The sequence below is a fragment of the Neoarius graeffei genome, chromosome 17 (assembly GCF_027579695.1).
Source record: "Neoarius graeffei isolate fNeoGra1 chromosome 17, fNeoGra1.pri, whole genome shotgun sequence".
Classification (NCBI taxonomy): Eukaryota; Metazoa; Chordata; class Actinopteri; order Siluriformes; family Ariidae; genus Neoarius; species Neoarius graeffei.
In genome coordinates, this window is record NC_083585.1 from 61,176,584 (window position 1) to 61,201,562 (window position 24,979).

Consider the following 24,979-nt stretch of genomic DNA (forward strand, 5'->3'; position numbering starts at 1 on the left):
TTGGAGGAATTTTAGCCCATTCCTCCATACAGAACAGCTTCAACTCTGGGATGTTGGTGGGTTTCCTCACATGAACTGCTCGCTTCAGGTCCTTCCACAACATTTCCAAAGGATTAAGGTCAGGACTTTGACTTGGCCATTCCAAAACATTAACTTTATTCTTCTTGAGCCATTCTTTGGTAAAACGACTTGTGTGCTTAGGGTCGTTGTCTTGCTGCATGACCCACCTTCTCTTGAGATTCAGTTCATGGACAGATGTCCTGACATTTTCCTTTAGAATTCGCTGGTATAATTCAGAATTCATTGTTCCATCAATGATGGCAAGCCATTCTGGCCCAGATGCAGCAAAACAGGCCCAAACCATGATACTACCACCACCATGTTTTACAGATGGGATAAGGTTCTTATGCTGGAATGCAGTGTTTTCCTTTCTCCAAACATAATGCTTCTCATTTAAACCAAAAAGTTCTATTTTGGTCTCATCTGTCCACAAAACATTTTTCCAATAGCCTTCTGGCTTGTCCATGTGCTCTTTAGCAAACTGCAGATGAGCATTAATGTTCATTTTGGAGAGCATTGGCTTTCTCCTTGCAACCCTGCCATGCACACCATTGTTGTTCAGTGTTCTCCTGATGGTGGACTCATGAACATTAACATTAGCCAATGTGAGAGAGGCCTTCAGTTGCTTAGAAGTTACCCTGGGGTAATTTGTGACCTCGCCAACTATTACACACCTTGCTCCTGGAGTGATCTTTGTTGGTTGACCACTCCTGGGGAGGGTAACAATGGTCTTGAATTTCCTCCATTTGTACACAATCTGTCTGACTGTGGATTGATAAAGATCAGACTTTGATAGATCCCTGTTCTTTAAATAAAACAGGGTGCCCACTCACACCTGATTGTCATCCCATTGATTGAAAACACCTGACTCTAATTTCACCTTAAAATTAACTGCTAATCCTAGAGGTTCATATACTTTTGTCACTCACAGATATGTAATACTGGATCATGTTCCTCAATAAATAAATGACCAAGTATAATATTTTTGTCTCATTTGTTTAATTGGGTTCTCTTTATCTACTTTTAGGACTTGTGTGGAAAATCTGATGCTGTTTGAGGTCATATTTATGCAGAAATATAGAAAATTCTAAAGGGTTCACAAACTTTCAAGCACCACTGTATGTATCCTCTGACATGGATATGAAATGTTTCAATTGTGGACAGACAGGTCATCTTGTCCATGCCTGTCCTGAAAAACAGGGTGACCCCAGTGTTTCTGAGTGGCTGGGGCAGGATGCAGCTGGGTCCCCTGTGGTTGCTCCCCCTGTGGCTGCAGTGTGTCCGGCTGCTGAAAACTCCAGAGCAGCTGTTGCACCAGAGCATGAGCAGAGTGAGACCCAAGCCCAGCCTGCAGCCCAGGAGTCCACTGGAGCTGCATTGACCCTGGCCCATTTCAGCCAAACTGGTCCCAGAGAAGCCTTGCTTGGCTGAACCTGATTAGGAAAGGCCCTGCTTGGCAAAGAAGAATACAGTGGATCCTGGCGCAGTGCTGGAGCTACCTGCACTGGTAGAGGCAGGTACAGGGGTGCAGAGCCATCGCTTGGAAGCACCCATTACTACACCAGTTGGGGGGAGGAGGGGGGCTTTGGAGATGGAGGATGAGCCCACTTTTAAAGGAAAAAATGAGGTAAGGGACATGGGAACAAACAAACCAAAAAAGACATGAAAATGGATGAAAGAGAGTCAGACAGTGACGAAATGTCAGATTCTGTTTTTAACCATGGCTCCCAAGATGAATGCTTACCAGTCATTTACTCTATTGAAGATATTAAAGAGTTTTTAAGGACCACAAAATGACAGAAAAATGTTGCTGGAGAGAAATATTTCCCTGACCATAAACAGTTTATCCATAACATAAAGCATTTTAGAAGAGAAGGGGCTTTTATTGAGGTGAAAGGTTTTCATCTAAGGAAACTGATTACAAAGTTGAATAGAGAAATTTCTGATCATGTGTAAAGTGGTTGGTGTTTTTTATTCTGGAATGGTTTTGATTATCTGGTTGTTTTAGCTACATATTTTTAATGAGTAGGATTCATATTGCAAATTTAAAGATCAATGGAGCACGACAATATGAGATGAGACTTAAACTATACAAGTTATATAAAGCACAAGAACGTGAACGTAATGATGTTACAAGAGACACACAGTGATGCAAGCATCGAAGCAGATTGGGTTAGGGAGTGGGACGGGTTGGTGATTTTAAGTCATAATACATCACTTTGAGGTGGGGTTGCATTGCTGTTTGCTCACAATTTTATCCCCAGCTCTTATATGGTCGAAGAGTTTTTAAATGGGAGGCTTTTAAAAGTAAAAGCTTTTTATGAGAATGAGGTTTTTGTTTTTTGTCTGTGTGTACACTCCCACCAATGCAGTGGAGAGAATGTTGTTTTTAGACAGGCTCAGTAATGTAATTGTTAACTGCAGCACCTCTGACATTTTAATTCTAGGTGGAGATTTTAACTGTACAACCGACAATTTGGACAGAAACCATAGAGAATCTGTCATGGCCTCCCATAAGCAATTACTGGAGATGATGGAGGCCCATGAATTAAGTGATATATGGAGAAATTTGAATAAAAAACAGACACAATACACATGGGGCCATACTATAGATAACACACTCTCACTGGCAAGACTGGATTGATTTTATTGTTTTAAACATCCATTATCTATAGCCGCTTATCCTGTACAAGGTCGCAGGCAAGCTGGAGCCTATCCCAGCTGACTATGGGTGAGAGGTGGGGTACACCCTGGACAAGTCACCAGATCATCATCATTGGAGATGAACAACCATTCACACCTACGGTCAATTTAGAGCCACCAATTAACCTAACCTGCATGTCTTTGGACTGTGGGGGAAACCGGAGTACCCAGAGGAAACCCACACTGACACGGGGAGAACATGCAAACTCTAGACAGGAAGGCCCCTGTCAGCCACTGGGCTTGAACCCAGGACCTTCTGGCTGTGAGATGACAGTGCTAACCACTACACCACTGTGCCACCTGTTTTAAACATCAACTGACTTATTTTACAAAGTATTTTATTGTTCCAGTAGGCATCTCTGACCACATCATGATTCACTGTTACATTAGTAAAAAGAACGTCAAACCTAGGAGTGCCTACTGGCATTTTAACACTGCACTTTTAGAAGATATTAATTTTAGAGAGTATTTTATGTATTTTTGGAATCATTTTAAATTAGAAAAGGCACTTTTTTTTTTAGCTCTCTGCAACAGTGGTGGAACATGGCTAAAGCACAAATCAAAGTTTTTGGTTAACACTACACTCTCAATGTTACAAGAGACATTATTAAATCACTCAAAGCCTTGGAGATAGAGATAGTGGAACTCCAGCATTTGGAGGCCACAGGAGATTGAGGGCATACTGAAGCCCTCAAAAGTAAAAAGGCCACAATGAATGACCTGTTTGGCATTACAACACAGGGGGCACTGGTCCACTCACACTTTAAAAGCGTGACTGAGATGGATGCTCCTTCAAAGTTCTTCTTTGGTCTCAAGCAAAAGAATGAACAGAAAAGATTCATACATGCTGTGCGAAAAGAATCAGGAGATCTTGTATCAGAACCCACTGAAATTTGCAAGCAGACAGTTAGCTTCTACTCAAAACTTTACAGCAGTGAGCAGGCAGGGGTACAGGTGGTGGAGGAGAGCTTCCTTAATGATCTGCCAAAGCTCTCAGGGCAGGCAGCAGAGGAAATGGGCAAATAGCTGACACTGGGAGAGCTCCAGGAAGCTCTCCAAGGTTCGGAGAATGGCCAAGCACCAGGAATTGGTGGGCTCCCTGTAAAATTCTACAAGACTTTCTGGGCAGCAATAGGGCAAGACATACTAGAAGTGTTACAGGATAGCGTGAAGAGAGGCATTTTCCCGTTGAGTTGCAGGAAGGCTGTCCTGACCCTACTTCCATAAAAGGCAGGCTTTACATACCTGAAGAATTGGCATCCAGTTTCACTGCTGTGCACTGACTATGAGCTGCTTTCAAAAACATTAGCCTCAAGACTGATGAAGGTACTGGAGCAGATCATTCACCATGACCAGATGTACTGTGTGCCTGGCAGGTCTAGATTTGATAACATGTATTTAATTTGTGATGTTTTGGATGTCTCCAGGCTACTGTGCTTAAAGACTGGTCTAATTTTTCTAGACCAGGAAAAGGCAGTTGACTGGGTTGAACATGAATACTTGTGGAAGGTGCTGGAAACCTTTGGGTTCAACCCATGTTTTATAGCCATGGTCAGGATTTTGTACAGTGAAATTGAGAGTATATTGAAGGTTAATGGTGGTTTATGTGCCCCTTTCAAAGTTTACAGAGGCATTAGACAAGGCAGGTATGTTGTACACTCCGACAATTGAACCTCTTTTATGTAAAATGAGAAATTCACTGGCGGCACGGTGGTGTAGTGGTTAGCGCTGTCGCCTCACAGCAAGAAGGTCCGGGTTCGAGCCCCGTGGCCGGCGAGGGCCTTTCTGTGTGGAGTTTGCATGTTCTCCCCGTGTCCACGTGGGTTTCCTCCGGGTGCTCCGGTTTCCCCCACAGTCCAAAGACATGCAGGTTAGGTTAACTGGTGGCTCTAAATTGACCGTAGGTGTGAATGTAAGTGTGAATGGTTGTCTATGTGTCAGCCCTGTGATGACCTGGCGACTTGTCTAGGGTGTACCCCGCCTTTCGCCCGTAGTCAGCTGGGATAGGCTCCAGCTTGCCTGCGACCCTGTAGAACAGGATAAAGCGGCTACAGATAATGAGATGAGATGAGATGAGATGAGAAATTTACTTTCTGGTTTTAATATAGCTGATTCCAATGCTTCTTTCTATCTCTCAGCATATGCAGATGGCCTGGTAGCGATGGTCAGTACACACAGACAGATGTGAATGTTTTAATTGATATTTTAAAATACTTTGCGATTTTATCATCTGTTAAAGTTAACTGGGCCAAAAGTGAAGCCATTGTAGTTGGGGAGTGGAGAAGAGGGCAAGCCGACACTACCAGGTGGTCTAGTATGGAAAAAGGGTGGTTTTAAATACTTGGGTGGCCACCTGGGTAGCCCTGAGTTTTTAAATCAAAACTGGGAAGGCATTATGGAAAAAGTCAAGGGTAGACTAGGTAAGTGGAAGTGGCTGGTCACAAAAATGTCCTACAGGGGGTGAACACTGGTCATAAACAACCTAGCAGCATTGTCCCTCTGGCACAAGCTGGCATGCATGGACCTGCCACCAAACCTGCTAGCAGACATCCAAGCCCTGTTAGTGGACTACTTCTGGGACGGTCTACGTTGGATTCCTCAGAGCGTTCTTCATCTGCTTAAGCAGAAAGGAGAGCAAGGGCTGGTCTAGCTTGGCAGCAGAACTACAGCTTTTCAACTCCAGTTCATACAGCGAATCCTTGCTGGACCCAGGAATCTAGTGTGGAGAGCACCAGTTTACAGACTGTTGCACACAGTGGGAGGGCAGGGATTGGACAGAACCTTGTTTTTAATTGACATGAGAATGCTGGACATTACTGGATTACCCATTTTATCTTGTGGACTTTTTAAAATTTGGAACTGTTTCAAAGAACATTACAAAGAACATAGGACATTACACTGGCTGCTGGAAGAGCCCCTGGTCTATGGTGGATGTTTGGACGTCTGTGGTAGGACTACTCCCACACTGTCCAGGTCTCTGGTCTCTTCAAGGATTGTGACACTCTGACAGCTGGTGGAGATCGCAGGGACAGATTTGTCAAGGATGGAGGACCTGGCAGCACATATGGGACTACGGTCCCTGCGTATCACCAATCAGCTCCTACATCGCTGGAGGTCCACACTAACATCAGAGGAGTGAGTTTAGCTGATGGACTATAAAAACAGTGAGGCTGATCCTGTAGAGGAGGAACCCTTTCCCCAGCTGAACATCGCTCCGGACCTGGACGGGTGTGGGGGTCCCCTTCTGGAATGTGAGGGTGAGAAAGAAATTAACTTTCAAACTGTCAGGTAAGCTGCTGTACAGGGCCTGTGTTAAAGTTTTAAATAAGAACAAACTGAATGGGAGGGTGGACACCCCATGGAGAAGTGTACTTGGTTTTAATGATGATCTTCAACCAGAGCGGAGGGCATTGTACAAACTACCATTAGCCAAAAAGGTTGCTGACCTCCAATGGAGGATTTTATATTGCGTAGTGTCTGTGAATTCTTTTATCTTCATTTTAAACCCTGAGGTCACACAAGAATGTTCCTTTTGTTCTCAGAGAGAAACTGTTTTTCATGCCTTTTTACATTGTTGCAATCATTATTTTATTTGTTGCTGAACATTTTAAAATCATTTGATGTGAATTTTACATTTCAGGTTTTTTTTATTTTTGGTTTTAAATATGTCAGGAGAAACAGATTCTGGTGTCAGCTGCTTAATATTATCCTTGGCCAGGCCAAAATGGCAGTCTACTTAAGTAGAAAAAACGAATTACACAAAGCACAGACTGTGGCCCCTGAGAGGATTCTCTCCAGACTGATTAAATCCAGAGTTTTGATTGATTTTAATTTCTATGGGGGCATGGGTGATTTGGAAACGTTTCAGGCAGTGTGGTGTTGTGAGGAGGCTCTGTGCCCTGTAGTGGGAGAACTTTGTTTTACACAAGACCTATATTAACAGAATCACCACAACAATTTACTCACACCGTGCACTGTTATATTTAGCCTGATTTATTTAAAATGCTTTTCTAAATGTTTATTTATTCACCCTGATTTTACTGTATAATACAACCTTTGTAAAATAAAGGATTATAAAGGTAAAAAAAAAAGTCTGTGTGTGTGTGTGTGTGTGTGTCCAAATAGATGCGTTCACAGGCAGCAGTAGATGACAGTGAGAGGATCTTTACTGAGATGATCAGCTCCATGGAGAAAAAGCGCTCGGAGGTGACGGAGCTGATCAGAGCTCAAGAGGAAGCTGAACTGAGTCAAGCTGAACGACTCCTGAAGCAACTGGAGCAGGAGATTGCTGATCTTCAGAGGAGAGTCACTGAGCTGGAGCAGCTTTCACACACACACGATCACATCCACTTCCTCCAGGTAACACTCACTGTCTGATCTACAGAGGGTGCTGTTCCTCACAAAGTTTCCTCCTAAAAGCTCATTACAGCAACAATAAATGTTCCTGTCTGAGATCCCAAGTGTGTCTTTGGTCTGATTCAGTCTGAGATTCATTCATTCCTCTCCTACACTTTTCTCCTTCTCTATTCTGTTTCTCCTCTCTGTAGAGTTTCCCATCTCTCTGTGTTTCTCCTGGATGTGACGACTCACCCAGCTTCACTGTCAATCAACATCTCTCGTTTGATGGAGTGAGGAAATCTCTCTCAGATCTGAAAAAACGAGTTGAGGAAGTATATCAGGAGGAAATGAACAAAATTGTCCTAAATGGTAAGAGAAGTCGTACTGCTGGAAATATGCATTTGCTCTGAACATGGTAAAAAAAAAGTCATAAATGATAGCAGAATTAGGAAGTAAACAGGAACAAAACTGAATTAAATCACCAGGATAATATGTCTAGTATGTCTGATAAAGTACATAAAAATAAATTTACCAGACAAAAAAAGTCAATGGAATTTAATCATAAAGCCACAAACTTATTATCCTTAACTTTACACAAATTATTTGAATATTATCTAAGAACTGGAGGTTGAACACTAAACAGTAAACTCACCTTACATCCAATATATGCATGTTGCACAATATTATGATATTTTTGGCCAATTATCTGAGGAATTTGTCTCATCACATATAAGGATTTTATTTTACACTCTGTCACACTAACAGAGTAGACCATCACATCTACAATAATAAATTAAGGGAAGGAGGGAAGGGAAAAAATGAAAGAAATGGAGCTTCAGAGGAGCCATAATGTAAAAGAGCTTAAAAAAAGACATTGAAGTCTGTGATACACTGGCCAATTAGATCTAGAACAAAGAGCTGGGACTACATCTGTGAAGGTTCTCAGTCACCCAGGTCATTGTAAACCGTAGGTGCTAAAGAAGGCAACTGGACTTGCTCGAAATTCTTGAAGACGTTTCACCTCTCATCCAAAAGTCATCATCATCATCATCATCATCATCATATTCCCCTTTCTGAAGACTTGGCTCCTTGGGGTGCGTCCATGTCAACGAGGCACATAAAGTTCTCTCTATCCATCATTTGTCACCTGATCTGCTGGGCATCCATGCCCAACAGTCTTTCGAACCTTGTCCATTTTGAGGACTGCTCGTCAAACAATATCTGCTTTCTGATGTCTGCATTGTCCATCCTGCAGATGTGTGCCAGGTATTTCAGTTGATGAGCAATACAGACGGACTTGATTGATTTAGTCCCAGTTATATGGTGCAAATCCGCGTTTGAATATTTGAACCTCCACTCCTGTCTCCCATCATCGCTCATATTACCCACATCCTCATCACTTTGTCACTTATATCCACCTTTCACCATCTTCCTTAAGAAACCGTTCCAGACCACCTCGATCTTCGCTAATTCTTTTGCAGTCAGCTCCCATGTCTGAACACTGTATAAGAGTCGGGATCTCATGCAGGCAGTGAGGAACTTTACTCTAATGGACAGGTGTATACGATGATCTGTTAACACGTTTGAGCTCGTTCCATTTCTCAAAAGCGGATCTGATTCTAGTGCCAAGATTCTGTGTATTGTCACTTGAGTTTGTGATTGTGTAACCCAGGTATTGGAAACTTCTGACGTTCTTTAATTTGGTTCCCCTGACATCAACAAGACTCTCTTGGTTCTTCAGTTCTGGCTTCTTCAGTTCTGTCTGACTAGTGGGGAGTTCCAGGTATTTATCCTCTAGTGGACCAAAAGCAAACCTAAGGGGAGTCATTGAAGTCACATGGGTCGTTGACACTCTGTCATCCTGGAGGTGTTAGGGTCACTGGAGGCCGAGTGTGAATGGTGTTAGTGTTAATAAATACCTCTAGGCTGCTAACACCATTCAAACCCAGCCTCCGGTGACCCTAACACCTTCAGGATAACAGAGTGTCAACGACCCATGTGACTTCAATGACTGCTGGGACAGTTTTATGTATCGCCAGTATCTCTGGTTTGATGGTGTTAAAAGCAGAGGAAACATTGAACTGTGGCATAGCTCTCTGAACTGTCAAGATGCTGAAGAATGAAGTGGAGAATCAGGTTAACCACACCATCAACAGACTTGTTGGTTCTGTATGCAAACTGCAGTGAGTTCAGCAAGGGGTTTGTGATATCCTGAATATGGGAGAAGACCAGGCATTTGTGACTACACAGGTCAGGGCAACCATTTTGTAGTTTGTTACTGTGACCTTTGCCTTTTTGGGGACTGCGATGATAATGGAGGACTCAAAGCCTATGGCATCAGGGCATAGGTCCAGTGTTTTGTTGAAGTTGTAAAAACTGGTGCTAGCTGATCACAGCATGTTTCAGGGGGTAGAAAGTGGGACCTGATATGGGCCAGGAGCCTTTTGAGCTTTGTGTCCTTAGTAGTAGCAGCTTTTAACATTCTGCTCTTTGATTGTGAGATGTTTGGAGTGTGTGAAAGAAAAGTGGTAGATTGGTAGTGGTAGATTGAGGCTGAAGATTAGAACTGACTACCAGTCAGTCATTCAGGAGAAGGAAAATTGTTGTCACTCTTACCCCTTTTCCACCAAATCAGTTCCAGGGCTGGTTCGGGGCCAGTGCTGGTGCTGGTTCACAACTAGTTCAACTTGCTAGCCAGCTGAGAACCAGTTTGCTTTTCCATAGCTCATGGTGCTAAGGGAAGCCACATCATTACGTCGCTGTATATGTCATTACGTCGTTGTATACGTCATTTACGTTGCTATGTTTGCGTAAACTTTGGCGCGAATATCGAAGCAAAAACAGCACGGAAGAAGCAGCAGCAGCAACAAGAACAACAACAACAATAATAATAATAATGGCTGACTTTGCATTTTTACAGCTGCTGCTTCTCATCGCTTAAAAATGACGATCTTTCGCGGTCTTGTTATTGTTGCTGGTCTTAACAACTCTGCCCCCCCGCTGACGTAAGCGGTTCTTTCCTCTGGCCCAGCAGAGAGTTGGTACTAGCCTGGAACCGGTTTTTCTGGCCCCAGAGCCAGTTCTTTGTCAGTGGAAACAAAAAACCTGGTTCCAAACTAAGTACTGGCCCCGAACCAGCCCTGGAACTGCTTTGGTGGAAAAGTATAGGGTGCCATGTGTCACCGGGCCCATTTCGTGGACGAAATGCATTTCGTCCATCACAGAATGCATTTCTCCATCACAGAATGCATTTCGTCCATCACAGAATGCATTTCGTCCATCACAGAATGCATTTCGTCCATCACGAAATGCATTTTGTCCATTACGAAATGCATTTCGTCCATCACTAAATGCATTTCGCCATCACAAAATGCATTTCGTCATCACAAAATGCATTTCGTCGGACGAAATGCATTTCGTCCATCACGAAATGCATTTCGTCCCATGGAATGCATTTCGTCCATCACGAAATGCATTTCGTGATGGACGAAATGAATTTTGTGATGACAAAATGCATTTTGTAATGACGAAATGCATTTTGTGATGACGAAATGCATTCTGTGATGGATTCCGTGGGATGAAATGCATTTCGTGATGGACGAAATGCATTTCGTCCGACGAAATGCATTTTGTGATGACAAAATGCATTCTGTGATGGACGAAATGCATTTCATCCACGAAATGGGCCCAGTGACACATGGCACCCCATAGAAAAGGGGCATCTGTAATCAATGATTTTTTTTTGCAGGCCTTTCCACACTGATTGTGGATCATTGGCAACAAACTGGTCTTTTATGTTGTCTGAGTATTTTCTCTTTGTTGCTGTAATCACTTATTCAAGTTTGTACTTGGCTTTACAAATGTTTTGGTTTTCTGTCCTTTCTGCTCCACTCATAAATGCAACCTTTCACCCCTCCCTCCAAGACTGTCTGAACTCAGCTAAAAACCATGAATTGTTATCACTGTATCTCACCTACTGATGTCAAAAACAAGGCTTTCAGAATCTTAGAATAATAACTTACTGTCAGGGTGCAGACACTAGCGGGTGCAAGTGCAGGGGAAAGCAGGTGTGTAGCAAACGCCAAATTAGAATCGTAAGATAAATGATGACATCAGAGTTGGGCAAGGGTCAGTCGATGAGCAAGCAGTATATCAGGGAATAGGCAAAAGTTCAAAGTTAGAAATAAACAGAAAACTGGGTCAAAGCCACGGGAAGTCAGGAACTTGGAAAAATGACTTGGGAACAATGGCAATACTTAAAAGTAAAGTAAAAGTAAAGTAACTTTATTGGTCTCCCTAGGGAGAAATTTAGCTTAGAGTCAGGGAACATTGCTGCATCGAGAAAGGGACACAAACACACATCTAATTAACTAAAAGAACATATGTGCAATCCGGCATTTTTGCTCCAGGTGAACTGTGCAAATTAAAAGTTCTAACATTGATACATACAGGGGCGGCACGGTGGTGTAGTGGTTAGCGCTGTCGCCTCACAGCAAGAAGGTCCTGGGTTCGAGCCCCGGGGCCGGCGAGGGCCTTTCTGTGCGGAGTTTGCATGTTCTCCCCGTGTCCGCGTGGGTTTCCTCCGGGTGCTCTGGTTTCCCCCACAGTCCAAAGACATGCAGGTTAGGTTAACTGGTGACTATAAATTGACCGTAGGTGTGAATGTGAGTGTGAATGGTTGTCTGTGTCTATGTGTCAGCCCTGTGATGACCTGGTGACTTGTCCAGGGTGTACCCCGCCTTTCGCCCATAGTCAGGTGGGATAGACTCCAGCTTGCCTGCGACCCTGTAGAAGGATAAAGCGGCTAGAGATAATGAGATGAGATGAGATGATACATACAAACATTCAAACAAGTACCATTAATACATTCATATATACATACAAACGTACCTACCTAACATCCACTCAAGTAATATCCATACATACATACCTATCCATACATCCAATCTAATAACATCTATATATTCCTAGATATCTCACAAAAATTAATACCATTCCTACAGTCATATATATAAATTAAAGCCGCAAGCGGCCTTGACGGGCCCTCGCGCCAGCGGCCAGGGGGGGCGGGGGCATGCGTCCCCGCGAAATACCGTAAAGAGTCTGCTTGCCAAGTTTGACCAATCAGAAGCTGCAATATCATTTGTGCCATAACCAGCACCCCCAGGGGTGAAAGTGCACAAAATTTGGCGGATATGTCAGGAGAGCTATGAAGAGTTTGCGTATGAAGTTTGATGACAATTGAGTAAATAGAAGATGAGAGATAGATTTTTGAAGAATAAATTTTTTGGTTTTTCCCATGTCAGAAGGTGGCGCTATGCTGTACATGAGCGATTATGAGTTGGAGAAATAAGTGTCTACAACAGCAACGCACTATCACAAGGTAGTGGTGTGAAGGAAAAGCATTATGGAGTTATTTACCAAAAACCCGTTTTGGAGAAATTGCGTCGGCCAAAAACAGCGCCCCCCATGGACGAAAATTCCCAAAATGTGGTATACATGACATGGGCGGTAGTAAGAGGGTGGCCGTGAAGCTTGACCAAATTTGAGGAAAGATTGGATTGTTTGCCCAAAAATAGCGCCCCCAGTGGCGAAATATCACAGAAAATGGGGAACATGTCAGAAGCCCAATGAGGGATTTGCGTGTGAAGTATGAGCAGTTTTGAGCAATTAGAAGATTTGTTATGAATTTTTAAGCATGTAAAATTTTGCATTAAAAATTGATTGACGTATAACTTCTGAGCGGTTTAAGCTACGTGAAACTTATTTAGTAACTTTTGTCAGCCATGTCTGTAGATGATGTGTATCAATTTTGGTGACATTCCTATGAACAGTCTAGGAGGAGTTGCGCCGTCTTCGTGGCCATGCATTTCGCACAAAAGTGAAATTACCTCACTTCCTGTTGGGCGTGGCTAATGCATTGGCATTACATTTTTGTCCGGCTTAGTGAGATACATATGCGTACCAAATGGCATGCCACTCCTACAAACTACATGGCAACCAGGCACCTTAAAGCGGGAGGCCAAAATCACAACGAGTTAGGGGGCGCTATAGAGGCCCTGAGGCCCGGCTGGATCTGGGCTTTTGGTTCTCAGTAGCGGTGGCAGTCTAAGAAAAAGGAGCCAAATTTCGTGCGTTGTCGACCATGGCAAGCGCCCCAATAAGGGTCTTGAAAAGAGTTTGCTTGCCAAGTTTGACAAATCAGAAGCTGCAATATCATTTCCGCCATAACCAGCACCCCCAGGGGCGAAAGTGCACAAAATTTGGCGGACATGTCAGGTGAGCTATGAAGAGTTTGCGTATGAAGTTTGATGACAATTGAGTAAATAGAAGATGAGATATAGATTTGTGAAGAATAAATTTTTTGGTTTTTCCCATGTCAGAAGGTGGCGCTATGCTGTACATGAGCGATTATGAGTTGGAAAAATAAGTGTCTACAACAGGAACGCACTATCACAAGGTAGTGGTGTGAAGGAAAAGCATTATGGAATTATTTACCAAAAACCCGTTTTGGAGCAATTGCGTCGGCCAAAAACAGCGCCCCCCATGGACGAAAATTCCCAAAATGCGGTATACATGACATGGGAGGTAGTAAGAGGGTGGCCGTGAAGTTTGACCAAATTTGAGGAAAGATTGGATTTTTTGCCCAAAAATAGCGCCCCCAGTGGCGAAATATCACAGAAATTGGGTAACATGTCAGAAGCCCAATGAGTGATTTGCGTGTGAAGTATGAGCAGTTTTGAGCAATTAGAAGATTTGTCATGAATTTTTTAGCATGTAAAATTTTGAAGTGAAAATTGATTGACGTATAACTTCTGAACGTTTTATCCTACGTGAAACGTATTTAGTAACTTTTGTCAGCCATGTCTGTAGATGATGTGTATCAATTTTGGTGACATTCCCATGAACGGTCTAGGAGGAGTTGCGCCGTCTTCGTGGCCATGCATTTCGCACAAAAGTAAAATTACCTCACTTCCTGTTGGGCGTGGCTATGCATTCATAGAACTTTTTTTGTTCGTGTCAGTAAGATACATATGTGAACCAAATTTCGTTCCTCTACGACAAACTATATGGCAACCAGGAGCCTTCGAAAAAAGGCAAAATTTTCAAGGCGTTCGGGGGCGCTATAGAGGCCCAGAGCCCCGCCCAGATCTGGGGTTTTGGATCAGAGTAGCGTAGGGGATGCCGATAAAATGATCCAAAATATGCGCGTTTTCGTCCACAGGAAGTGCCCCAAAAAAGGCCGAACAGCGACCGCGACTAAGGAATAATAATAATAATAATAATAATAAGAATAATAATAATAATAATAATAATAATAAAAAACCGAACAAGATCAATAGGGCCTTCGCCCTATAGGGCTCGGGCCCTAATTACATTCATACATTTCCATACATGTACAAAAGAACCATAGTTCTAAATAACCTGTGCAAAAAAGCCAAAGAAAGATAACACATTCTAGTTTTCCATCTATGCATACATACACCATCCATTTATTAGCCCACATACATTCACCTCTGATCATTCAGAAACTTAATCGAAAGGGGGATGAATGAATGTTTATACCTGTTGTGTTTACATAAAGGGACACTATATCTCCTCCCTGAGTGTAAAAGTATATATTCAGAATAAAGCACATGGGAACTGTCAGATAAAATACCTTTAGCCTGACTAATTACTGATTGCTCAAAAAGCTCCTGTGGATTCAGAGGGGTGGGAGTTCCCATTATCTTACCTGCTGTCTTAACCAAACTAAAAATCTGAGCCTTCGACTTTACTGTTAGATTTCCAAACCAACTGGAAATACCGTAACGGAGAATTGATTCTGTTGTTGCTCTGAAGAAAATCAACATGATATTTTTACAAACACCAAACAGACATAGTCTACGCAAGAAATGGAGGCACTGGTGAACTCTGGCACATACGCTAGACACCTGTGTTCTCCAACTCAGGTTACTGTCAATATGAATACCTAAATATTTAAAGGTGGTCACCTGTTGACCATGGATGACTGCTGGCATTTTGTCACCCATGCCCCTTTTCCACCAAAGCAGTTCCAGGGCTGGTTCGGGGCCAGTGCTTAGTTTGGAACCAGGTTTTCTGTTTCCACTGACAAAGAACTGGCTCTGGGGCCAGAAAAACCGGTTCCAGGCTAGCACCAACTCTCTGCTGGGCCAGAGGAAAGAACCGCTTACATCAGTGGGGGGGGTTGTTAAGACCAACAACAATAACAAGACCGTGAAAGATCGCCATTTTTAAGCGATGAGAAGCAGCAGCTGTACAAACGCAAAGTCATCCATTATTATTGTTGTTGTTGCTGCTGCTGCTTCTTCCGTGTTGTTTTTGCTTCGATATTCGCGCCAAGGTTTATGCAAATGTAGCGACGTAACTGACGTATACAGCGACGTAATGATGTATACAGCGACGTAACTGACATATACAGCGACGTATTGACGTGTCTTCCCTTAGCACCGAGAGCTATGGAAAAGCAAACTGGTTCTCAGCTGGCTCGCGAGTTGAACGAGTTGTGAACCAGCACCAGCACTGGCCCTGAACCAGCCCTGGAACTGATTTGGTGGAAAAGAGGCACCACTGATCTAGGATCAATAAGCATTTCCACAGTCTTACTTGTATTAATGTGAAGTTCATGTGAATCACACCAGACCACAAACTTGTCCACTGCCGCTTGGTGGATACAAGAATTACCGTTTTTTGTAAGTAAGCTTAAGATAACAGTGTCATCAGAGTATTTCACTATAAACTGATTTGGATCAGAGCTGACACAATCATTTGTATAAAGTATAAAGAAAAAAGGTGAGCTAACACACCCCTGAGAGAGCTGCATTAAATTTTACTTGCTGTGGTCTATTGGACAAAAAGGAGTGATACCACCGAATTAGAAAAGGATTTACATTCAACTTAAAGGTCCCATGGCATGAAATTTTCACTTTCTGAGGTTTTTTAACATTAAAATGAGTTCCTCTGACCTTCTTAAGTCACTTCAGTGGCTAGAAATGTCATAATGTGTAAACCAAACTATGCCCAATATTTGAGAATGGCGCGTCAAAACGGCGTGTTGAGAAGCTCTTCCCTTGCCGATGTCAGCAAGGGAGATGATCCCCACGCCCCCCCTCTGGATTCCCACCCACTGTATGGATTGCCCGCCCAGCTCAAAAGTTGCCACCAAACATGGAAGTTGCGCTGTACATGGATGTGACAACACAGAAAAGAGTCTGTTTTTACTGCCGACGGGAGAGCCCCTGAAGACGCAGTGGCTTAATTTTATTTACTCCAATAATACGCCGTTGAGTCTACCTAAGACGGTGTATGTTTGTCGGAAGCATTTTCCTGATGAATGTTTCCACAACTTGGGACAGTACAGGGCAGGTTTTGCACATCAACTGTCACTGAAGCCTGGGTCCGTACCAAGCATCCCTACCGCATCAGCCACAAACAGCGAACAAGTAAGTGTATAACTGTTAAGTCGTTTTGCCGTGTTTTAAAATCGGTGCGTTAGCCTTGCAATGGCCACATTAGCTGTGCAGCTAACCGCTTCCTGCAGTTAGCCAGGTACTCTCTCTCTCTAGCCGCTTTGTCCTTCTACAGGGTCGCAGGCAAGCTGGAGCCTATCCCAGCTGACTACGGGCGAAAGGCGGGGTACACCCTGGACAAGTCGCCAGGTCATCACAGGGCTGACACATAGACACAGACAACCATTCACACTCACATTCACACCTACGGTCAATTTAGAGTCACCAGTTAACCTAACCTGCATGTCTTTGGACTGTGGGGGAAACCGGAGCACCCGGAGGAAACCCACGCGGACACGGGGAGAACATGCAAACTCCGCACAGAAAGGCCCTCGCCGGCCCCGGGGCTCGAACCCAGGACCTTCTTGCTGTGAGGCGACAGCGCTAACCACTACACCACCGTGCCGCCCGCCAGGTACTCTGCACTACAAAACCAAAAAGCATGCAGCATGCTCTGTTAAACTGAGTTTAGTCTGGAAATTGACTGTAACTTATGAGCTTATGTTTTGCCGTGTTTTAAAATCGGTGCCACGTTAGCCTTGCAATGGCTACATTAGCTGTGCAGCTAACCGCTTCCTGCAGTTAGCCAGGTACTCTGCGCTACAAAACCAAAAAGCATGCAGCATGCTCTGTTATAATAGCCAATCAAAACAGTTTTTACAAAGACACCCACATTCTTTTTTTAAGTCACTCGTTCATTTTATTTGTTTGTTTGTTCAGTAAAAACCCAAACATTTGTTGAATTTATTTTATTTCCTCGCGTCGCACCTTAATGACGTCAGCGCGCGGTATTTTTCCCTTCGCGGTTTGTTCCTTCTCTCTCGCCATAGTAAGACACCCACATCTGCTTGTTCTGACCCACTGGAGGTAGCGTCACAGTGCTGTTAGCCAGTCAGAGGTAACACGTTTACATGTCATGAATATTAATGATAAGACCCGCCCCCACCCTCTACCCTTCCCCGCCTCCTGCTTCTCATTAGCAAAACGACGCACTGGGAAAAGCGCTGAAATGGGGCTTTCTCCCAGGAGGCTATATCTACGTGCCGAGGGTTCATTTCGAGAAAGGCTGCGGATATAACATCCGGAAACCTCCACGAGCCCATTTAAAGCATCAACAAACCACCATGCCATGGGACCTTTAATTAACTTCCTGAGAAGGACATGTGGCTGAATTAAATTAAAAGCAGAACTAAAATCAATAAAAAGGAGTTTAGCATATGCAGCAGGACTCTCCAAGTGTCTCAATATAAGGTGCATTATTGTCGATATAGCATCATTTGTACTCCGATTTTTTCTATAAGCAAATTGGTATGTATCTAGCTGTGGTTCTACATATATGCGAAGTTGCTCAATCATTAGCCTCTCCAATGACTTAAACACATTTGAGGTAATCGCTACCGGCCGGTAGTCGTTGTCCTCCTGAGGACATGCTTTTTTGGGCAATGGAATTATGATGGATTTTTTCCAGAGTTTTGGGACTGAATGTGTATCAATGGAGAGCTGAAAAAGTCTATGCCAAACTGGAGTAAGTTCCTCAGCAAATGTCTTTAATACGAAAGCAGATAGATTATTACTTTGCGACATGTGAGTGTTTGCTGTGCTTTGAGAGGTGAGCTGATTACTGGGAATCAGTATGAATGATTGACCATGAGTTGGCCTAGTAGGTAGCATGTCCGCCTTTCAACTGGGAGATTGCGAGTTCTACTCGCAGTCGGGTCATACCAAAGACCATCATAAAAATGGTACCTACTGCCATCTGGTAAGGCACTCTGCAATACAGATGTGAGTGGAGAAGTCAAACTCTCGTGGTTACCAGAGGACCAGCGCTCCACTGTAACCCTAGCTGTATAGGTGAGAGGCCGAGGGCTATCGAAACAGACATTGGCGCCGCACCAATGTGCCTCAAAATAGCTGGTTAGTATTGGGACAGGAGACTGCCTGGGAAGCCCAGATTCTGGTGTGAGAGTGACTTTTTTTTTTTTATTACTGGGAAAATGGGAAACAGGTGTGTCCTTAATATCCCGGAGTGGATGGGCAGTGTGGTGCTTGGGAAATGTAGTCCATGGCAGCAATGTTTGGATGCCACTCTGAACTCAGATCCTCAGCACTGTTACTGAAAATTACGTGTCAGAGTTAATTTTAAAACAGAAGTGAAGCATGCAGCAGGTTCTGTACAGAGAAGTTCTGAATGTTGAGGGTTATTATTATAAAAAAAAAAAATTAAACAATGCAAAATCGGGCAGCACGGTGGTGAAGTGGTTAGCGCTGTCGCCTCACAGCAAGAAGGTCCGGGTTCGAGCCCCGTGGCCGGCGAGGGCCTTTCTGTGTGGAGTTTGCATGTTCTCCCCGTGTCCGTGTGGGTTTCCTCCGGGTGCTCCGGTTTCCCCCACAGTCCAAAGACATGCAGGTTAGGTTAACTGGTGACTCTAAATTGAGCGTAGGTGTGAATGTGAGTGTGAATGGTTGTCTGTGTCTATGTGTCAGCCCTGTGATGACCTGGCGACTTGTCCAGGGTGTACCCCGCCTTTCACCCGTAGTCAGCTGGGATAGGCTCCAGCTTGCCTGCGACCCTGTAGAACAGGATAAAGCAGCTACAGATAATGAGATGAGATGAGACAAAGCAAAATCATTGGTTAAGGATAACTATGGCAAAAAGTATGCGTACCCCTGACCATCACATACATATATGGTTCCTCCCAAAACTCTTGCCACAAAGTTAAAAGTATGCAATTTTTAAGTATGTTGCCACAAAGTTTAAAGTATGCAAAAAAAAAAAGGAGTAGGACGCTTTTTGCTTTGCTCCTGCTTGAACTCCTCTTTTCTGCTTTTTTCACTATTTCTCTATTTTTTCTTATTTGCTTTCTTTTTACTTACATTCAACAAGATAACCTAGAAGTTAGACAAAGCAACTGACACAGAAAACTGGATTATAGCAAAATGGGGAAACCAAGGAACTCTAGTAACAAATGGACTGAGCTTGAAAAAAGAATTTATAGCCTGGAATCTATGATTAATGCCCATCTATTAAGGATTGAAGGGAGTCCAGCAGCCGATACCGCTAAAGGGAATGCGGGGAATGTTCAGCATCTGAATGATGGGAACTTGGATGAATCGGTTGACTTCACAAAGCAAAATGTGAGTACTGATTGCTGGAAAAGACAAGGTGCTAGACCCAAAAACAAAAGGGCATTAACTTCAACTCCATTGCGGTCTGATGCTGTCAAACCTACAGTCTATGAATACCACCGGGCTGAAAACTACAGATATACACAGCCCATTACACCCCAGAACAGATTTCAGTGCCTTACAGACATGGAACCAGTAGTTCCTAGAAAGTGGCAGAATTTGAATAACAAAAATAAAGCTCGCAGTAGAGGTAGAAAGCAGCCGCCAACACCTGATAATCCTACAACCCTTGTTGTGGGTGATTTCACTGTGGAAAATATTGGAGGAGAGTCCATGGTTGTGTGCTGTTTTCCTTACGCTTCCATCTCAGAGACTACAGACAACATTTCAAAAATGCTGTCAAAATACAAATCAATTAAACGCATTATTGTGCATGTTGGAGCAAATGATGTTTTCAGGGAACAGCTCACTGTGAGGAAATCTTTCAAAGACCTTTTTTTCTGCCCTAAACGGACTTGGAATGCCTTTTTTTTATCAGTGGTCCATTACCAGGATCTGTGATCGGCAATTACGGGTTTTCCCGACTGCTCAGTCTCAACACCTGGCTTGCAAAGACATGTTTTTCCTCTGGCATTAATTTTATTGACAACTTTAACCTTTTCTGGAAACGCAAAGCCTTTTTCAGCCCAAATAGCACAGAACTCAGCTGGACTGGTGCCAAAGTCTTGGCAGACCATTATCAACACTCTGTCCACCATTCCATGCCGACCTTGGGTACACTCTCTGATAAGCGCTCTGTAGCTGCACTGAAAGGAGCTAACAACACTGATACGAACTCTGTTTGGGTACAAACTGAACCTTCCAGGGACATCAACAAAGGCTCAAAAACAATACGGAAACACACTGCTGAGGTTCAAACTCAAGCAGTGAATCTGCAGGCAGAAAGAAGCGGGACTAACGCTCACTCTGATGGATTCAAGCAAAACTCCTTGTCACCAGCGAAGGCAACTAAGCCCCCAGCAACTACAGAGGATCATGCTGACTCATCTGCCCCCAATATAGTTCAGGAAAATGATCAGAGGGTGGATCTATCACCACACACATCCCTGTCACTTTCCAAGGCTAGCAACATGATATCTGAGCTAACGGGTAAGCTGGCAGAACTATCAGAAAGACAATCAGATAAACAAGCATCACCACAACCTCCTGAGACTGGCAATAGGCAATCACCAACAACAGCAGTGGGTGTAACCCCAAGCCCCTCTGTATCTCCTTCACCCCCCAGACTGCGTTTTCCTGAGAAAATGGAGAGACTATTGTCTTTAAGCCGAGTGTCTTTGGCAAGCCCAAGAGGACACTCAAATCAAGTACCGTACACAGAGCTGTCTCATGGTCAGGCCTTGTGTACCCCAAAATCTCTAATGATATATCCAACTGCCACAGCACCCAAGAAACAGAGGGCACCACCTCCCCCTGTGATTACAGATAAGACTCAAGGACCATGCGCACAGCTACAGTTCACCAGCAGCAGTGAAGACCTTCATGTTGGAACGAACTGATATAATCTGGGTCCAGATGGTAGTTTTGAAAATAAGCTGGGACCCACGACGTACTTTTCTATTCCTGTGCTAACAAGAAGGAGAGGTGTTCTTATTCATCCTATCAATGGGGTAAACTCGTCAAATTTCCTTCCAGTTCCAAAACAACCACAGAACGCTTCTGTGGAAATTATCCCCACATTCACTGTAAAACTAGCTCTTCAGAATGTAAGATCACTTAATAAGCCTTTTTTAATTAATGACTTCATCGGTACACACAAACTGGATTTTATGCTTCTTACTGAAACGTGGCTTGAACAATCAAGTAGCTCTATTACTCTCATTGAAGCAACTCCCCCACTCTTTGATTTCATGAGTGTTGGAAGAGCCAATAAACGGGGAGGAGGAATAGCAAATATATACAAGGCATGTTTTCAGTACAAACAGACAACTCTTGGTGATTTTACATCTTTTGAATACCTAAGTGCAATCCTAAAATGTTCTTCTAACATATTAGTGTTGACTATTTACAGACCACCAAGACTTTCTGCACCACTGTTCCTAGAGGAGTTTGGGGAACTGTTGTCAAATATTTGTTTAGAGTTTGACAATCTTATTATTTCTGGGGATTTTAATTTCCATGTTGATAATCCAGATAACGCGTATGCAAATGAATTTCTTACACTGATTGATGCCTTCAACCTAACACAACATGTACAAGGGCCAACACACTCCCATGGCCACACCCTCGACCTTGTCATCACTAAGGGTCTTAATGTATCTACTAGTGTCATGGACCTGGGTATATCTGATCATTTCTGTGTTTTCTTTGATGTTTCCATTTCCCCTCACTTTCAAAACAAGTCTGTGACTGTAAAAAAGAGGGTAATTACCAATGGCACAGCAGCTCTTTTTGAGCAGGCACTCTCAGAACTCCCATGTCAATCTTCAGATTGTGCAGATGATCTAATGGAAATTTTTAATTCAAGAATGAATCATATTATGGATGCTATTGCTCCTTTAAAAACCAAGAGAGTCATAGACAAAGGAAAAGCACCCTGGAAACTAAATCCAACAGTTAAAATGTTAAAGAGGGAATGTAGAAAGTCTGAAAGAAAATGGCGTAAATCTAAACTCCAGATTCATTATCAACTCTACAAAGGGATGTTATGTAAATACAACTTAGAAATTTCTAAAGCAAGACAGTCTTTTTTTTGCTGACATTATTAATAGGAATATCAACAATGCCCGTGTGCTATTTTCTACAGTTGAAAAGCTAACAAACCCATCAAAACAAATGCCTTCTGAATTTCTCTCAGTTAACACATGCAACGACTTTGCATCTTTTTTCAAAGGAAAGATTGATAAAATACGTATGAATATAGCCACACAGGTGCAAACACTTCAAAATCTGGAACCATTGGATAACGAGAGAGGGGGTCGTAATACAATGTCAACATTTAGTTTAATTGATGTTGAGACTCTGAGAAAAACAGTACAAAGTCTCAGCTCCTCCACATCTGAACTGGACATTTTACCTACAGTCTTTTTCAAATCTGTTCTTCACCTAATATCAGACGAGGTACTTCAGATTATCAACACCTCCTTACGAACTGGCATGTTTCCCTCATCTCTGAAAAAAGCGGTTGTAAAACCCCTACTGAAAAAGAATAACCTGGATGTCTCAGTACTCAACAACTACAGGCCCATATCCAATTTGCCATTCGTTGGTAAAATAATTGAAAAAATTGTTTTTAATCAAGTAACTGCCTTCCTGACATTAAACGGATGTTTTGATAAGTTTCAGTCAGGTTTTCGTGCCAATCATAGCACTGAAACAGCTCTTACTAAAGTCATGAATGACCTACGTCTTAATTCTGATGCTGGTAAAACATCAGTCTTGGTGCTTTTAGACTTAAGTGCTGCATTTGACACGGTAGCTCATTCCATACTGTTACATCGACTGGAGCATTGGGTTGGATTTACTGGTATAGTAATCAACTGGTTAAAATCTTACCTACAACAAAGATTTTTTTATGTGGCCATTGGAGGCCACAGTTCATCACCAGTGTCCTTGAACTGTGGGGTTCCCCAGGGCTCAATCCTGGGACCATTACTATTCAACCTTTATATGCTCCCACTCGGACAAATTATTAAGAATAACTCAATAAACTTCCATAGCTATGCAGATGACACTCAGCTCTACTTAGCTATGTCACCTAATGACTATGCCCCTCTTGAGTCTCTTCATAGATGCATTGACCAAATTAACAAATGGATGTCTCACAATTTTCTTCAGCTGAATGCAGATAAAACTGAAGCAATTATATTTGGCAAAAAGGAGGAAAGGTTTAGGATTGCCACTGTTCTTGAAACTAAGGGGCTTAAAGCAAAGGATACTGTCAAAAACCTTGGTGTCCTTATTGACAGCGAACTTAACTTCAACAGTCATATGAAAGTGGTAAAAAAGTCTGCATTCTATCACCTAAAAAACATTTCTAAACTCAGGGGTCTCATGTCAAAACATGATCTAGAAAAACTTATTCATGCTTTCATCTCCAGTAGGGTTGATTACTGCAATAGCCTTTTCACAGGTCTTCCAAAAAAGACCATCAAAGAGCTTCAACTAATCCAAAATGCAGCAGCAAGGGTTCTTACAAGAACAAAAAGGGTAGTCCATATCACTCCAATCCTAAGGTCTCTGCACTGGCTCCCAGTGAGCTATAGAATTGACTTTAAAGCACTACTTCTTCTATTTAAAACATTAAATGGGATGGGACCCAGCTACCTACTGGATATGTTTCAATTATATGCACCAACTAGGTCTCTAAGATCACAGGAGAAAAACTTGCTAGTAATACCAGCTGTCAAAACGAAGTGTGGTGAAGCAGCCTTTAGTTGCTATGCTGCTAAGCTTTGGAACCGACTTCCAGATGATATCAAAAATGCTCCTACTGTTGTTAGTTTTAAATCCAGGCTCAAGACAAAGCTGTTTTCAGATGCTTTCACTTGATTAATTTTTACGTAAGTAATTAATTTCCTTTAACATAATTTCTTTTAATTTTGATTTTAATGATTTTACTTTCTTTATTTTAATTTCTTTTTAATCTTGGATTTTAATGATTTTACTTTTACTTTAATTCTTGGTTACTGTGATCCTCGTAGATTTTGTCTGCGGGACGATTTTTGGTGATCCTTGTAGATTTTGTCTGCGGGACGATTTTATTTGGTGATCCTCGTAGATTGTGTCTGCGGGACGATTTTTCGTGATCCTCGTGGAAGAGCCACGGGAAGAGCGCGCTTTATGTGATCCTCGTAGATTTTGTCTGCGGGACGATTTTTGGTGATCCTCGTAGATTTTGTCTGCGGGACGATTTTATTTGGTGATCCTCGTAGATTTTCTCTGCGGGATGATTTTTGGTGATCCTCATGGAAGAGCCACGGGAAGAGCGCGCTTTATGAGTTAAACCTAGTCTGGTTAACACCAGACCATATCACAAGAGAAATATGGTCTGGAATCCGCCTATTGAATTTCTCGTAGGGGAGGTGTGGTTTACGATTGTCAACGGCCGTTTATTGGACGTTGCGAATGTCTATCATTTGGCGCATACGTAGCCCATGGCCAATCATGGCAGTTGTACCCGGTGACGTAGTTAGAGCGACGAAGAAAGACTGTAACGCCAA

General features: G+C 42.9%; 1 protein-coding gene across 2 annotated transcripts in view; it reads left to right on the forward strand.

The window, feature by feature from the left end:
* LOC132864374 (E3 ubiquitin/ISG15 ligase TRIM25-like) overlaps positions 1–24,979 on the forward strand; it is a 76,153-nt gene that overhangs the window by 41,279 nt on the left and 9,895 nt on the right. The window contains exons 3-5 of one of the 2 annotated variants that reach the window (XM_060897795.1): positions 6,889–7,122; positions 7,311–7,470; positions 21,829–22,137. In XM_060897795.1, coding sequence (XP_060753778.1) covers positions 6,889–7,122; positions 7,311–7,470; positions 21,829–21,860 — 426 coding nt within the window. In that variant the 3' untranslated portion in view covers positions 21,861–22,137. Of the gene's footprint in view, positions 1–6,888; positions 7,123–7,310; positions 7,471–21,828; positions 22,138–24,979 lie in introns of those variants that run through there. The other variant, XM_060897794.1, reaches the window with a different exon arrangement.